This window comes from Myxine glutinosa, chromosome 1 (genome assembly GCF_964187855.1).
Source record: "Myxine glutinosa chromosome 1, kmMyxGlut1.1, whole genome shotgun sequence".
Classification (NCBI taxonomy): domain Eukaryota; kingdom Metazoa; phylum Chordata; class Myxini; order Myxiniformes; family Myxinidae; genus Myxine; species Myxine glutinosa.
Window position 1 is genome coordinate 168,885,491 of NC_136261.1, and position 15,856 is coordinate 168,901,346.

General features: G+C 43.9%; 1 protein-coding gene across 2 annotated transcripts in view; it reads left to right on the plus strand.

Moving 5' to 3' along the window:
- The window catches only part of HIBCH (3-hydroxyisobutyryl-CoA hydrolase), a 150,668-nt gene that overhangs the window by 81,807 nt on the left and 53,005 nt on the right, over nt 1-15,856 (plus strand). For both annotated transcript variants that reach the window (XM_068121836.2, XM_078779670.1), the window contains one exon: nt 12,527-12,670. In XM_068121836.2, coding sequence (XP_067977937.2) covers nt 12,527-12,670 — 144 coding nt within the window. The remainder of the gene's footprint in view (nt 1-12,526; nt 12,671-15,856) is intronic.

A 15,856-nucleotide genomic window follows, 5' to 3' on the forward strand; every position in this document is an offset into this window, starting at 1 on the left:
GGTGTATCTAGGCATAAGGAAGAACGGTATTGAAAATTGGGTCGCCACGTCAAATCCAAGATGGCCGCCTCCATGTATGTCTGAACCTTGTGAGCGAAATATCATATCATAGCATGTTTTCTGTGTCTTCCACTTTGTCAACTCACATCACTTCCCCGACAGGGGACCAAGGCGTAACGCTTGTTATTATTGCAAATAGGCAGCAAGACACAAGAACAAAAAGGACAACATCTGGAAGAAACATCGGACCAGCAGAGCAGGAGCAGCAAGAAGAACCGGACAACCGTTTGTTTGCTTTTTGTTTGAAATGTGTGCAATGAGCACTGGATGGTGCTTTGTGTGTTCATGGTGTTTATTGGTGCTGATGGTGCTTGTGATGCTCTTGTGCTCGGGGGTGCACTGCAATATCAATTGTGCATCCCCGGGCACTTGAGTATGGTGTATCGGGGCAGTGCAGTGCATGCGCTTCCTCTTTTGCAGATTTTTCCTTTTTGTCTCCCAAAATGACAGGTCCTGGGTTGCAGTGTAAATACAAATTAGTGTTTTGTAAATAATGCTCCCCACCGTATATGTGTAGTTTGAAAACCATTCCGTGATTCGGTTATCCTGTAGGTGTGAGTCTGTTAGGTAGGATGCAACGTAGCAGGCGGGACATACGTAGTTGTTTTAAAACTGTCGCACTCAAGGGTAAGGTTAATAGTAGAGGGCTATTACACCTGAGTGTCACATTAAGTAAAGTTAGTTCGGGTCGAGACGGCCCTAGAGGAAAAACGGGTGCTGTGTTACAGTTTTTAGAACCTTCACGAGTAAATTTTAGTAAATGTATCCCTTATAAATGTCCCCCCTGTAAATATTCCCATCAATTGGCTGGTTAAAGATCGCACCCTAGTTAGTCCACGAGCAACACGTAGCGAATCATAGGACCTCTCTGTAGTTATTCCATTATTATGTGTTTCAGGTAAGGCTCTGTTCCCAATAGTTTGACTCTACGTTGCATTAATCAAATAAGATAGGCCCTTTCAATTTCCCCAATCATCTCTGCTCTTCAAAGTCCCTTCAAAAGCGGTGTGAGTGGTTTGCTAACTCCCCACCAGCCGCCATTGGCCATGCGATCGGGCCGAGAAAGAAGGGGGAGGAGCCGCCAGATCACGGGCATGGCACGTCGACTCGTCATCGGAGGTGGAGTCAACAAGCCCTTACCGGCCAACCAGCACCGCGGCGAGCGAACCGGTAGGCGTGCCTTCGGAGCCCACGCTTGATACGGCCACGAGTAATAAAAGCGACTGCAAGGGACTGCTTAAGGAGTCGGTGAGAAGGTACGAGTTGGATGAGTTGGAAGAGAGTTGGACGAAGAAGGCAGAGAGAGACGAAGCTGCGCGGATCTCTGTGACAAGCTGCTTCAAAAAGACCTACCGCGCGAAACGACTACGTGTACCTGCCGCTGGCTGCTCGCTTCCAGCCCGGAGCATGGACCTGGAGCGGACCGCCTTGCTGTACCCTGCCGAACCTTCCAGCCCTGTTGTCCCACCTGGACCTTCTCCTTCTTCCAGTGATTCCTGCCTGCTATTCCCCTTTCGTGTAAGTCTGTGTTTGTTCTGTCTGGGCGTTGATAATTACGACTGTTTTAAGGCTTGCTCTGTGTCTTCTTCTTCTTCTGTAAATTACTTTCGTTCCTCCTCTTCTTTGGTTTTGTACATAATTAATAAATTCCACCTGTTCCTTCTTATTCTTTGGTTTCATTCTCCCCCGATCGCTTTAGTCCCTTCTTTCGATTGAGTACCTGTGGCACGATTTGGCCAATGCTTTATAATCGGGTTTAGTCGCTTGATAACGGCCCGAGTCGCAGCTCGCTTCGCTCGGCGCAATCCAATCACGCTGTGGCCCGGGTGGGAGTATTTCCTCGCTTACGGCCAGTGGTAGTACATAGGTATTAAGACAAATTGGGCTTACAACCCTACTTACCATCGACCGGAAGTGAGGTCATACCCCCAGGACCGGTCGGACGGCCAGCTTAACAGGACAAGGGGATTAACCCCCCCTTGCTAACGGGAGTGCCGTCCCCCGGATCCGTAACAATATTATACATATTCCCAGTAACATTTTTCGTGTACATATGCAGTGTATAGGGTATACAGTATATGTATATATAAGGGATTATGTATAATAACTGAAAATCAGGTATTATACATAATCCCTTATTATACATATACCCTGTAACATGCACTGTTTATATATGCTTATATATCAGGAAATACTTGTTTATGACGCAACATTTGTCACTGTTTGTGTCAGTTTCCTGAGTAAAGTGTTCTTTGAAAACGTAACATTTTTTGGGGGAAAATAATACTGTTTCCAAGTATTATATTGCCAAAAAAAGCAGTTAATTTGGATTGTTTCAATAGATAGGACTCTGCACAACGTTGTGGGTGTAGGTTGATATGGAGCCCCAATTCAATCTGAACAGCCTGCACTCCTGTACGGCAGTATTTGTATTATTTATTAATTCAAAGTTACGACCGGAGAGCATGGCAGCAAAAGTATGGCAATGCGAGCGCTTGTCAAGAAATTGAAATAGGATATATGTATATACATGTACACATTTGACATATATATCTATTTTATCTAAATATATCACCAAGGTTATAATGTTTAATGGTGGATTTCTTGAAGAATAACAAATAAACAATGTACCTCTGAGTCTGTTTACTTTTTTTATTGCTGATTATTGCACATCGGATTTTTATGTGAAAAAATAAAAAAATTTTTTCACATAAAACGGCTTTTTTGCGCGCAAAAAAATTATTTTGCTATTTTCAGAGAAAAAAAAGAATTTCGCCCTTTTTCGGGAAAAATAAAATAAAATGGCCTTTTTGGTCGAAAATGTCTGGCAACGCTAAAAAAAATTAGGGAATTTTTCGAAATTTTTAACTGCGATCGAAATTTTTAACTGCGATCGATCTCAAAAACAAAACGTTGCGTCCACTTGCGTGCGTTGCGTCCCCAGCGTGTACAGCAGTGAGGTGGTGTACTACAGTGAGGGAGTGTACACAAAGTGTGAACAAGTCTCCTATCAAGATGAGTGCTGCTCTTCGTGACAAGTGGCTGAAGGAATTCAACGCTGGCGGCGATGGGGCCACCTTCAAGTACGTGTCGAGTGACACGGCTTTCTGTCGAGCTTGTGAAAAGACTTTCTCCGGGCGAAGCAGAAGTCTGAGCTGGCCCAACATGTCCGAGGAGACCGCCACAAGAGCAACTTGGCCTTGAAGAAGAAGAGGACGGTCACGCAAGCCACCATGGAGGACTTTGGTGGCGGAAAGAGGCACAAGTGCGACGTCGTGGCTCAGGAGCTGTGCCAGGCCATGCTGGCCGCTGGCATCCCATGGTCGAAATTGGAAAACCCTGCCATCCGGTCGTTCCTGGAGAAGCACATCACTCTCCAGATCCCCGATGAAAGCTGGATTCGAAAGCACTACCTCGACAAGTGCTACGATGAGGCCTTGGCGGGGATCCGTGCCGACCTCGGACAGCAGCCCATCTGGCTGTCCGTTGACGAGACGACCGATTCGGCAGGTCGATATGTGGCCAACATCATCGCGGGACGCTTGTCCAAGGAGGGGTACTTTCATCCCCACCTCGTCCAGTGCATGTTTCTGGAGAAGACCAACTCCGGGGAGATCGTGCGTGCAGTTAATGACACGCTGCGCTATCTTTGGCCTGATTTCAAGCCGGAGTGCCTCAAGGTCCTCGTCAGCGACGCCGCGGCCTATATGATCAAGGCCGGCCATGCCCTGAAGGAACTCTTCCCGGACTTGCTGCATGTGACTTGCGTTGCCCACGCGCTCCACCGTGTCTGCGAGACAGTCCGAGAAATGTTCAAGGACGTCAACGACCTGATTGCCACGATGAAGAAGGTGTTCGTCAAAGCCCCGTCGCGTGTTGTCTTTTGGAAGGAGCAGCAGCCCAATCTTTCTCTCCCCCCGGAGCCCATTCTGACTCGGTGGGGGACGTGGATCGACGCCGCGGTGTTTTACGCCGAGCACTTCGAGGCCGTCAAGGACATTGTGGACCAGCTGAACGATGACGACGCGATGGCAATCCGGAGTGCCAAGGACCTGTTCGGAAAGGCGGACATCAAGCTCAGTTTGGTCTTCTTAAATGCCCACGTGTCGTTCATCCCGAAGATCCTTAAGCAGCTGGAGGAGGCCGGCATGGAGCTGGCCAAGGCCTTCCAGCTCCTTGATCAGGCCAAGGAGGAGCTCGAAAAGATCCGAGGCTGCCGTAAGGAGATCCTGCTCACCAAGTTCAAGGTGGTGCTGCAGCGCAATCCCGACATTGGTGTGCTGAGGACAGTGGCTTTGATCCTGGATGGAGATCAGCACGGATCTGAGGTTGGTGTGCCGGCTGGAGTCAAGCTTGCTGACATCCCCCCTCTTGAGGTACTGCTCCATCGTCAGCGTCGACGTGGAAAGGTCCTTCTCCGTCTACAGAAACGTCCTCACCGACCGCCGACACCGCCTCACCAAGGAGAACATTACCAAGATAATGATTTCAAACACCAACTTTAACCGTTCCTAAAAGGGTCTTGTCAATTTCTTCTAGTCCTCTACTTATCAAACAATGCGGTTGCAATAAAGGTACCTGAACGTCATTTTTTACCTGTTTACTAGCCCAGAGTGCTTAATGTTGTGCAGGAAAAAGCTTACCATTTTTTGTTCTTTTTTTGACTGATTTCTGAAAAACCTGGTAATAATAAAAAATGAATAAAACGGGGGAAAAAAATATTTCGGGATTTTTTCACATAAAAAAAAAAAATTCCGCTTTTCAAAACATAAAAGGCCTATTTTCTTAACATAAAAATCCGTAGTCTACTGATTATGGTGCGAGTCAAGTTATAACAACATTTGTGAACCCAAGCTAATGAATAAAATAAGACATTGTACTTTCGTAGCATTATGGGAATATTGTTTGTTACGTTTCCAGATAATAGATGAAAATTAGTATACAAGTTCCATTTTATCAAATTACAATTTCATGCCAAGAGAAATAAAATTTATCAGTTTGCTGTATGCAGCTGACAATAAATCGTGTGCCGCGACAGGCAAACAATTCGTGTGAATAAATGACGCCGCTTGCAGATTTTATTATTCCAATAACAAACAACACGTCACTTTAACTTGAATTAGTTGTTCCTCATTAAATCTGCGACCAAACAGTAATAACATTGATTCCCTCGTCACAGAACTACAGGATTGCCACAGCTGACATACATCTCGCAGTGCCAGTGCACGAAGTTAGGTATGCAACATGGCGCCAGTATTTCAGTTGGCCAGACTCTCAATATACACGGCATTGGGAGCGGGAAGGGTGCGGTGAACCATTTAGATAGATGCAAGCTAAAAACATAGCAACACGAAGAAGGGAAAACCAGTAATGAAACAGGAAATGGACATGAGGGAGAGTGGTAAAAACAATTACCTGGATAGTCAGGGCTTGGCTTGGGGAGGATGTTGTCAATTTTTGAGAAATGTGAGGTTGGACTGTCTGGCATTCCTCGAATAGTGCGTCCACTCCTGTAAAGTTTTGTCGTCATTGTTGATGGACTCATAGTTGGTGTTTAAACGTGTCCAAGAGACCCTACAATCAGAGTTGAACAATGTCTACCTGGACTTATCAATCCACAAATCCTATCTACCATATAAAACTGTCAGTGTGTGTGTGTCAGTGTGTGTGTGTCAGTGTGTGTGTGTGTGTCAGTGTGTGTGTGTGTGTGTGTGTGTGTGTGTGTGTGTGTGTGTGTGTGTGTGTCAGTCATAAGGGTAGGTTTTAAAGGCTTTGAGTGGGGGGGGTTTAATGGGCAATCTTTGAACATGACTGTGTGTCCATCGGCTAAAAGACATTTAAAGACTCTGAGGACCCAAAATACCCCAAAGACTCAAAAGAACCCGAAGGCCCAATGGACCCCAAATACCAAAAATACCCTGAAGACCCCAAATACCCTGAAGACTGTTAAAGGCCGAAAATACCATGAAGACCCAGAAGAACCCAAGGACTCAAAAGACACAAACTACCCTGAAAATCCAAAAGACCCTAAAGACTGTTAAAGACCACGAAGACCCAAGAGGCCCTGAGACCCAAAATACCACAAAGACCCTAAAGACTCCGAATACCCAAAAGACCCTGAATATCCAAAAGACCCTGAAGACTGAAAAGATCCAGAAGATTGCAAACACCCAGAAGACCCTTAAAGACCCAAAATATTCCAAAGACCATGAAGACCCCAAAAAAAAACAAAGACCCAGAAGACCAAAAAGACCCAAAATATCCCAAAGACCCAAAAAACTCTGAAGATTGAAAAGACCCAAAAGACCTGGGGATCCAGTGGACCCCAAAGACCCAAAATACCCTTAAATACCCCAAAGATCCAGAGGACCCAAAAGACTCAAATTACCGAAAAGACCCTGAGGAACCAAAATACCCAGAGGACTCAAATGACCCAGTGGACACAAAATACCCCAAGGACAAAAAAGACCCTGAGCACCCAAAAGACCCAGAGGACCCAAAAGACTCCAAAGACCCAAAAGAAGAGTAATTATGTCTCTTATATTAGAATTGTAGACGGTGGCTTGCAAACCGAGCCTCATGGTTGGTGTACAGAAGCGTTTTTTAAAAAATGACAATAAATATAAGGTGCAACAACAACAACAACAACAACATGCATTTTAAGGCCATTTTCCCTGCTAGAGCGGGGGTTAGTCTTGCGGTCCCCATGACAATCTTCTCCATTTTGCCCTATTTTCTGCATCTCTCCTTGTTAACCCCCTTGCCCGCATTTCTTCTTCCACCATCTTTAGCCAAGTCTTTCTCGGTCTTCCCCGTCCTCTAATTCCTTCTACATTCATTTCCATCACTCTTCTCAACCAGTCACTTTCATCCTTCCTCAACACATGACCAAACCATCTCAACCTGTTCCTCTTCACAGCATCAATCACAGGCTCTATTCCCATCATCTTTCGCAATTCATCATTTGTCTTCATCTCTCTCAACGATACTCCACACATCCATCGAACCATTCGCATTTCCACCCTTTCCACCCTTCGTTGCTGCTCTACGTTCATTACCCATGTCTCGCTCCCATAAATCATAACACTTCTCACACATGCAGCACACACCTTTCCCTTCAGCTTCAACGACACTCCCCTCCTCATCAGCACGCCACTCAGTTCCCGAAACTTCTTCCATGCACATCTCACTCTAGTAACCGTTGCCGAGTCTGATCCACCTTCTCCATTCAGCATGTCTCCGAGGTCGCAAAATGTTTTCACACCTTCCAGCTTCACGCCGTCTCCAAGATCCAACTCAACATTTCCTCCATCTGCAGCTCCTTCTGTGCACACCTTACATTTGAATGTAGCTGCCACACTGGTTAATGACCCTCTCAGGCCACTATATTTTTGATGAACCCACTCAGCGCACATTGTACATTGAATGGAGTTCACTCCGACACCCTTCCAGCACACAGCACATGGCCACTTCCCAGTGCTTTCCACCTCACCACATGCTTTACCACTTGCCATTACCTTCGTCTTTCCGATATTCACCTTCAGACCTTTTGTCTCCATACATTCCTTCCACTTGTTCACCTTTTCCTTCAGTCCATCCAAACTCTCCCCAATTAACACCAGATCATCTGCATACAATAACTCCCAAGGTAAACCCTCCTTTACGTTCTGAGCCAGCACCTCCATCACAGCTACAAATAGTAGTGGACTTAGTACCGACCCCTGATGCACTCCCACCTTCACCTCAAACTCACCACTGTTCCCGTCCTTCGTCCTTACAGTTGTGCGTGCTCTTTTGTACATTGCCATCACTACTCTGATCAACCATTCCTCCACTCCTAACTTCCTCAATGCCCATGTCAATACTTCGCGTGGAACCCTATCGAATGCTTTCTCCAGATCAACAAACCCAAGAAACAACTTCTTCCTCCTCTCCATGTACTTCTCCTGCAACTGCCTAACAATAAAGAGTGCGTCTGTCGTTCCTCTTCCTGGCATAAATCCAAACTGCATTTCGTCGATCTTCACCTTATTCCTTATCCTCCTCTCCAACACCCTTTCCAATAACTTTATCGCTCGGTACGAGCCACACTCCAGAGGGTCACCTTTCCCCTTGTATAGTGGGACGAGGGTACTCAGTTCCCAACCCACTGGAATGCGGCCTTCTTTCACCACCAGATTACAGATCTCTGTCATTCTCTTCACACCCCAACTTCCTGCTGCCTTCAACATATCTCCCACAACTCCCGTCGGCCCTCCCGCTTTTCTACTCGTCATTGCTTTTATCGCTTACTCAACTTCCTTCTCAGTTATCTTCTCTGCTGGTCCTAAAACTGGGTTACTCTCTATGTTGCCATCCCATTCATTCTCTGTATTCAACAGCATTTCCATATATCTTTTCCATCTTCCTTTAATTCCATCTGGGTCCACAATGATTTTTCCCACTTCATCCTTCAAGCAACTCACCCCCATCACATCACACCTCTCTTTCGCTACCTGCTTTGTGTTACGGATTCGTCACTTCCGTTGTTGTGGTTTTCATCCACTGTAAACATTTTTGATTCCATGTACTATTATTGTTGTCGTTTGAGGGAAATAGAGATTACTATTTTCAAAAGGTAAAAAAGTTGATGTTTTAAATGAAACAGGAACCGGACGACGACGAAGAGGAAGAAGAGGAAGAGAAGGCGGAGCGAGTGAGTCGGACAAGAAGCCGAGCTGCTTCGAGGTCTGGAGCGAACGATTGGTGAACGAGAGTCACGAGTGAACTTTGGGTTTCCCAGGAAAGGGATTCCTGCGACAGAGTTGTTATCGCTGTGACAGATCAACCTGCGTGTCAGGTTTTGCGGTTGATTCCGAGGAGAATCATCGTAGTGCCATTACGCCTCGAGAACAGGCCATCGGCCATTTTGACTCGTGCGCTTTGCGCATCGCTCAAGGTTTTTCACTTCACTTCAACCATTCTCACCGCATCCAGACGTTAATTTGGTGTGTGTGTGTAACGTAGCTTTTGAGTTGGAAATCTGCGGTTCGCCGATTGGGAGCCGTCAAACGTCCATACCTGAAGGTGTGATTTCCCCATCGCTTCTCGAGGACACCTTCGCCCATCTTTGGCAGTGTAACTGTCAACCCAACGGGATTCTGGTCTCGATACGACATCGTACAGACGATCACTGGAGTGGATCGACTTTGGCTTGAAGCCGGAACCAACTTTGGCTTGAAGCCGGGAAAGAGACATTGGGGAATGTTCCTCTTTTCGCTCACTTGGAGCACAGTGAGTTATATTGTACGAACCTGATGGTACCATCATAGGAAATATATATTGGTTGTACAATTGATTACTATTGTTGTTGTACTGTTATTCTTGTGTGATCTTAAAACAATACTTGTTTGTTGGTAGCAATTGGTGTGGTTTCACCATTGATCTTTGACATACAGAATAACACATTTTTCTGCCGTGACTCCTCTCGGGGCTCGGCGGGACACCGTGACCGGGGTTTGGGGAGGAGCACGTAACATTTGCAATCCTGAATACCGCTCTCTGACCCTCCTCCGAATCCAAGCGTTCTCTGAACATTTTCCTACATGCCTCCTGTGCCTTTGCTACCTCTTTCTTTGCAGCCTTCTTGGCTGCCTTATAACTTTCATGCTCTGATTTTTCTGCTCCCGTACCCTTCGCCTTCTGCCACTCCTTGAACTTCTTCCTCTTCTCGTCAATCCTCTTTCCAACTTCATCATCCCACCACCATGTTTCCTAGTGCCTCGGTGGTCCTTTTGTCCATCCACATACCTCACCAACGGCTCCCAACAGACTATCTTTCATTGACATCCAACCACTTTCAAGCTCAACCACATCATCCTCTACCCTACTCAGCCTCTCTCTTAATGCCTCCCTTACTGTCACCTCTTTCAACCTCCACACCTTCATTCTCAGTTGGTACTTCACCCGCCGAGCTCTCCTCGCACCTTTCACCCTCATGTCGCAGACAACCAAGTGGTGCTGTGAAACAGCCTCCTCCTCCGGGATCACCTTTGTGGCCCGGAGGTGCCCAATATCTCGCCTACGCACCACCAGGTAGTCAACGGTTGTCGTCGAACCACCTGATGTGTATGTAACAAGCTTATTATCCTCTTTCTGGAACTGAGTATTACAAATCAACAACAAATCAGCTCCATCAGCAAACTCCAAAATCCTTTCACCTTCTCCATTTCTCACACCATATCCGTAACCCCCATGAACTCCCTCAAAACCATCCATACTCCTTCCCACATGTCCATTTTGGTCTCCTCCTACCACAACAACTTCCTCATCTTTCACGTTTTCCATCAGCTTCTCTATCGCACACCAGAACTTGTCTTTCTCTTCATCGCTCTGACCAACCTGTGGAGCATATCCCGCGATGACGTTCACCAAGAGCTTTCCAATCATCATTTTCACCATCATCAACCTATCAGTCACTCTAGTCACACTCACCACACTGTCTACAAACTACTCAAAAAACAGGACACCAACACCATTCATGGTCTCCGGGCACCCTTGCCGCCCGAACTTGTATTTCTGTCCCTGCCTACCCTTCACCATTCTCACACCACTTCCCTTCCATCTCGTCTCTTGCACACAACATATGTCCACTCTTCTTCTGATCAATACTTCCACCACTTCTCCTGATCTCCATGTCATTGTCCCTACATTCCATGTCCCAAACCTCAGAAACCGATCTCCACTTCGGGCTGTACCCTGCCCATATGTAGTTGTAATTGTCATGGTTCTCTTTTTGAGGCAATGTTTTTATGGCCGGATGCCCTTCCTGACGCCAACCCTCTTCGTCGCCTCTTACGACACGCAGGGATACGGTGTACCTATTCTAAACCAGGGTACACACCGGGAAATAAATAAATATAAGGTGCAGGGAGGTGAAATTTGCTGCACATGATGTGCAACGTGCGCAGAGTAAAACGAGTGTTCATTTACGTCTAAGATATCTAATAAATAAAGAAGATGTAAGCACACCTCACACTAGGTCCAGGCTTCAGACTTTGGCACACTCATGTGGCTGCACCGTCAAATAAACTGTTCCAACCCGTCATTTTTCCCGGGCTTTATACTAGTTTCCATAATATTTCCCCAGAATACCCTTTAATTGCACTGTACCATTTGACCTTGTGCTTTGACCACTGATGCATGGCTTGTGTATAGCTGGCTGCTCTTCGACGGTGTTCCAGAAATGCAAGGCTTGACAAACTGTACTAGTGATCACGATATATTACAATAACTAACTGAACTCTTCCATCACATCATGATGATTTATTTAATGAAAAGGGTCACGTTTCACCTCACAATCTGTCAGTGTTTCTTCTTGTATCTTTCTCAGTGTCAGTGTATCTTTCTCAAGATTATTTTGATGATGAAGGTTGGTATTAGTGGTAATATTCTACTTGGAAACAGAGAGGGAGAGAAATAAAGAGAAAGCATGTAGTAACCTGCAAATATATTGGGTAGAGTTAACGTGTGGGCTTAATGAGGGTAGAAAGGATCATGGGTAGAGACGAGGATGACCTGGGATGGTGATGCACAAGGTTGAAAGCATGAAAGGAGGAATGAGATTGAATAGTACGAGGAAGGAGGTTCCATAAGTGGGAAATAAGAGAAACAAAGGAGTAGAGGTGAGCAGTGAGTCTCGATAGTGGGATTTTCATGAGGAGGGGGTTTCTGGGAGATTGTGCGTAACATTGAGTACAGTAAAGGGGTAGAGAGGTGAAAACGCAAAGGGAGTCAGACCTGAGGAGAGGCGGTAGATAACACAGGCCAGTAACCTGTCTGCAATCATAGAGCAGTAGGTCTTGTGCTTCTGCTTATTTGTGGAAGTGGCCAATGATGTTTAGAACTTTGGCTTCCACGGCATCCAAGAAAGAGAGGTGCAAGCAGGTGCACCAGCCCATCGGAGAGAACAGTACTCCCAATGAGCTTCAATGGCCTTGTTTGTATGATGCAAGAAGTTCAGTTTCACCAAGGAAAGACCTGGCATGATGGAGGATGCTTCGTCGGTGGCTGGATTTTCAGGTAATTTTTGAGAAAAACAATAAGGCGAATCACAGTTGTTCAGCTAGGTGGACAAATATTGAGTTTTTTGCTCACTACCGTTGTCGATGCTTCGTATTGTACTGCAAATAGACTTATCTATGAATGAAGGAAAGAAAAATAGAAAACATTCGCCAAATCGACTTGTACTCCACATCGACTTGTCGGCCGAAAAATACGGTACATTTGAATATAATTCAGCAAGGTAATGCGACAGATCTCTTTTTATTTCATTTTTATTGTTGAGCTTTCTCATCTTCTTGCCATTTCCTCCAATATGGTGTTTGTCAGACTTAGTTGTTATTCAGTTATTTTGAGAAAGCATTTTGATGTTGCTATATCTGTTCTTCATATTCCATTCATTATATTCTCCCACAACTTTCCACAGCAATCGATGGGGTCTGTCTCCACTTCAGAACCAGGAGTGATTTTGAGCCAGGAGGGATCAGCAGGAATAATTCTGCTGAACAGGCCCAAAGCTCTCAATGCCTTAAACCTTGATATGGCACGTACCATCTTACCCCAGCTCAAGGTTGGTGTTTGATTTGTACAAATTTTCCTCATAATTTATACACAATATTGTGTGCGACGTTCTGTTAGGTCAATATTTTTTTTGCATATTTATGTTGCTGTGGTCGCTCTTGAAACGTTTCAGATTTATGAAATACCATCCTACCTTTATTAACGCCGTGATGCTTTCCTGAAAACCAAACGCAAATCAATACAGCGTTAGATAAGGTAATTTTTACATGGCTCCAATGGGATATTGGTAATAGCACAAATAATGATTGGTGATGTTTTCCTGAAAACCAAACGCAAATCAATACAGCGTTAGATAAGGTAATTTTTACATGGCTCCAATGGGATATTGGTAATAGCACAAATAATGATTGGTGATGCTTTCCTGAAAACCAAACGCAAATCAATACAGCGTTAGATAAGGTAATTTTTACATGGCTCCAATGGGATATTGGTAATAGCACAAATAATGATTGGTGATGCTTTCCTGAAAACCAAACGCAATACAGCGTTAAATAAGGTAATTTTTACATGGCTCCAATGGGATATTGGTAATAGCACAAATAATGATTGGTGATGCTTTCCTGAAAACCAAACGCAAATCAATACAGCGTTAGATAAGGTAATTTTTACATGGCTCCAATGGGATATTGGTAATAGCATAAATAAATGATTGGTGATGCTTTCCTGAAAACCAAACGCAAATCAATACAGCGTTAAATAAGGTAATTTGTACATGGCTCCAATGGGATATTGGTAATAGCACAAATAATGATTGGTGATGCTTTCCTGAAAACCAAACGCAAATCAATACAGCGTTAAATAAGGTAATTTTTACATGGCTCCAATGGGATATTGGTAATAGCACAAATAATGATTGGTGATGCTTTCCTGAAAACCAAACGCAAATCAATACAGCGTTAGATAAGGTAATTTGTACATGGCTCCAATGGGATATTGGTAATAGCACAAATAATGATTGGTGATGCTTTCCTGAAAACCAAACGCAAATCAATACAGCGTTAGATAAGGTAATTTTTACATGGCTCCAATGGGATATTGGTAATAGCACAAATAATGATTGGTGATGCTTTCCTGAAAACCAAACGCAAATCAATACAGCGTTAGATAAGGTAATTTTTACATGGCTCCAATGGGATATTGGTAATAGCACAAATAATGATTGGTGATGTTTTCCTGAAAACCAAACGCAAATCAATACAGCGTTAGATAAGGTAATTTTTACATGGCTCCAATGGGATATTGGTAATAGCACAAATAATGATTGGTGATGCTTTCCTGAAAACCAAACGCAAATCAATACAGCGTTAGATAAGGTAATTTTTACATGGCTCCAATGGGATATTGGTAATAGCACAAATAATGATTGGTGATGCTTTCCTGAAAACCAAACGCAATACAGCGTTAAATAAGGTAATTTTTACATGGCTCCAATGGGATATTGGTAATAGCACAAATAATGATTGGTGATGCTTTCCTGAAAACCAAACGCAAATCAATACAGCGTTAGATAAGGTAATTTTTACATGGCTCCAATGGGATATTGGTAATAGCATAAATAAATGATTGGTGATGCTTTCCTGAAAACCAAACGCAAATCAATACAGCGTTAAATAAGGTAATTTGTACATGGCTCCAATGGGATATTGGTAATAGCACAAATAATGATTGGTGATGCTTTCCTGAAAACCAAACGCAAATCAATACAGCGTTAAATAAGGTCATTTTTACATGGCTCCAATGGGATATTGGTAATAGCACAAATAAATGATTGGTGATGCTTTCCTGAAAACCAAACGCAAATCAATACAGCGTTAGATAAGGTAATTTGTACATGGCTCCAATGGGATATTGGTAATAGCACAAATAATGATTGGTGATGCTTTCCTGAAAACCAAACGGAAATCAATACAGCGTTAAATAAGGTCATTTGTACATGGCTCCAATGGGATATTGGTAATAGCACAAATAATGATTGGTGATGCTTTCCTGAAAACCAAACGCAAATCAATACAGCGTTAAATAAGGTCATTTTTACATGGCTCCAATGGGATATTCGTAATAGCACAAATAATGATTGTGTCCACATGAGAAATGTTTTAAATCAATTTTTCAATGGAAACAATAATTTCTAATGATAATGCCATAAAAATGCAATAAGTTACAGTATTGTACTACTTACCAATGCATTCAGTCGGAGCAGCGTAAGACAGCGGTTGGTATTACCAAGAGGAGCATGACCAATACTATAACCTGCAGTCCTGTTTCCAGACATTGTAGGCCAATTGGGCTCACAAAATTATGCCCAAATAAGGAGAAATTGTTACTTCGGTGCTGTGAACATGAGCGTGGGGAGGGCTTTCAAAACCAACGAAACAAGGCGCTGATTGGCTGAGTGCTGATCAGCGCACGCTGTTCTCATTAGCTGAGTGCACAACTCAGAGAAAAGATTAGACTGATGCGTTGTTGCCTTTTCTCGCATGGGACTTTTGAACTGCTTCACAAATTTTAATCTTTCTTTTTATATATATATATTTTAATTCCACCAGTAGAGAGAGCATTATAACAAAGCAGCGTTAATCAAGGTATGACCGTAATCTTTATTTTGCATGACCTGATTGAAACTGTGATTTGGGAATCTGTTTGGACATGTTGAAATCTGAGCTTGCAGTATTCGAGTGTTTTGTAAATAATTACCACAAAGTACTGTTTCTCAAAGTGATCTTCACAGGTCAGGATGAGGAACCAACCTCTGAAAGCACGCTGTGCAGTGGTCACTTAGCTTTGAATCAGCATCAGTCTGTTATGAACGTACCAGTGTTAAGGTTCTTATCAGTTGGACTAAAGAAAGCTAATGTTAACAAGGCTGATACAGCCTGTTAACAAGTGCAGCTTTACACATGAGAAGCACTGTGACGTTATGTGGTCAAACCTTCTTTTTCTGTGCAGTTGAATCCTTGTTTGGAAGCATTTTTCTTGTATTTTTAGGATGACAGACATAAATAGAGAAGAAAAAATTGGAATGCAAGCAAAAACTGAATTTAAGTAAACAAGAAGAAAGAGGAGGAATTTTGGAAACGGCTGCATCAATTAATGTACTGTTGGTGGTTGTTCAACTCCCATCCTACAACCTCTTGTCCCCCCACCGCTCCCCACCCCGCCTGACTCCCAAATACGA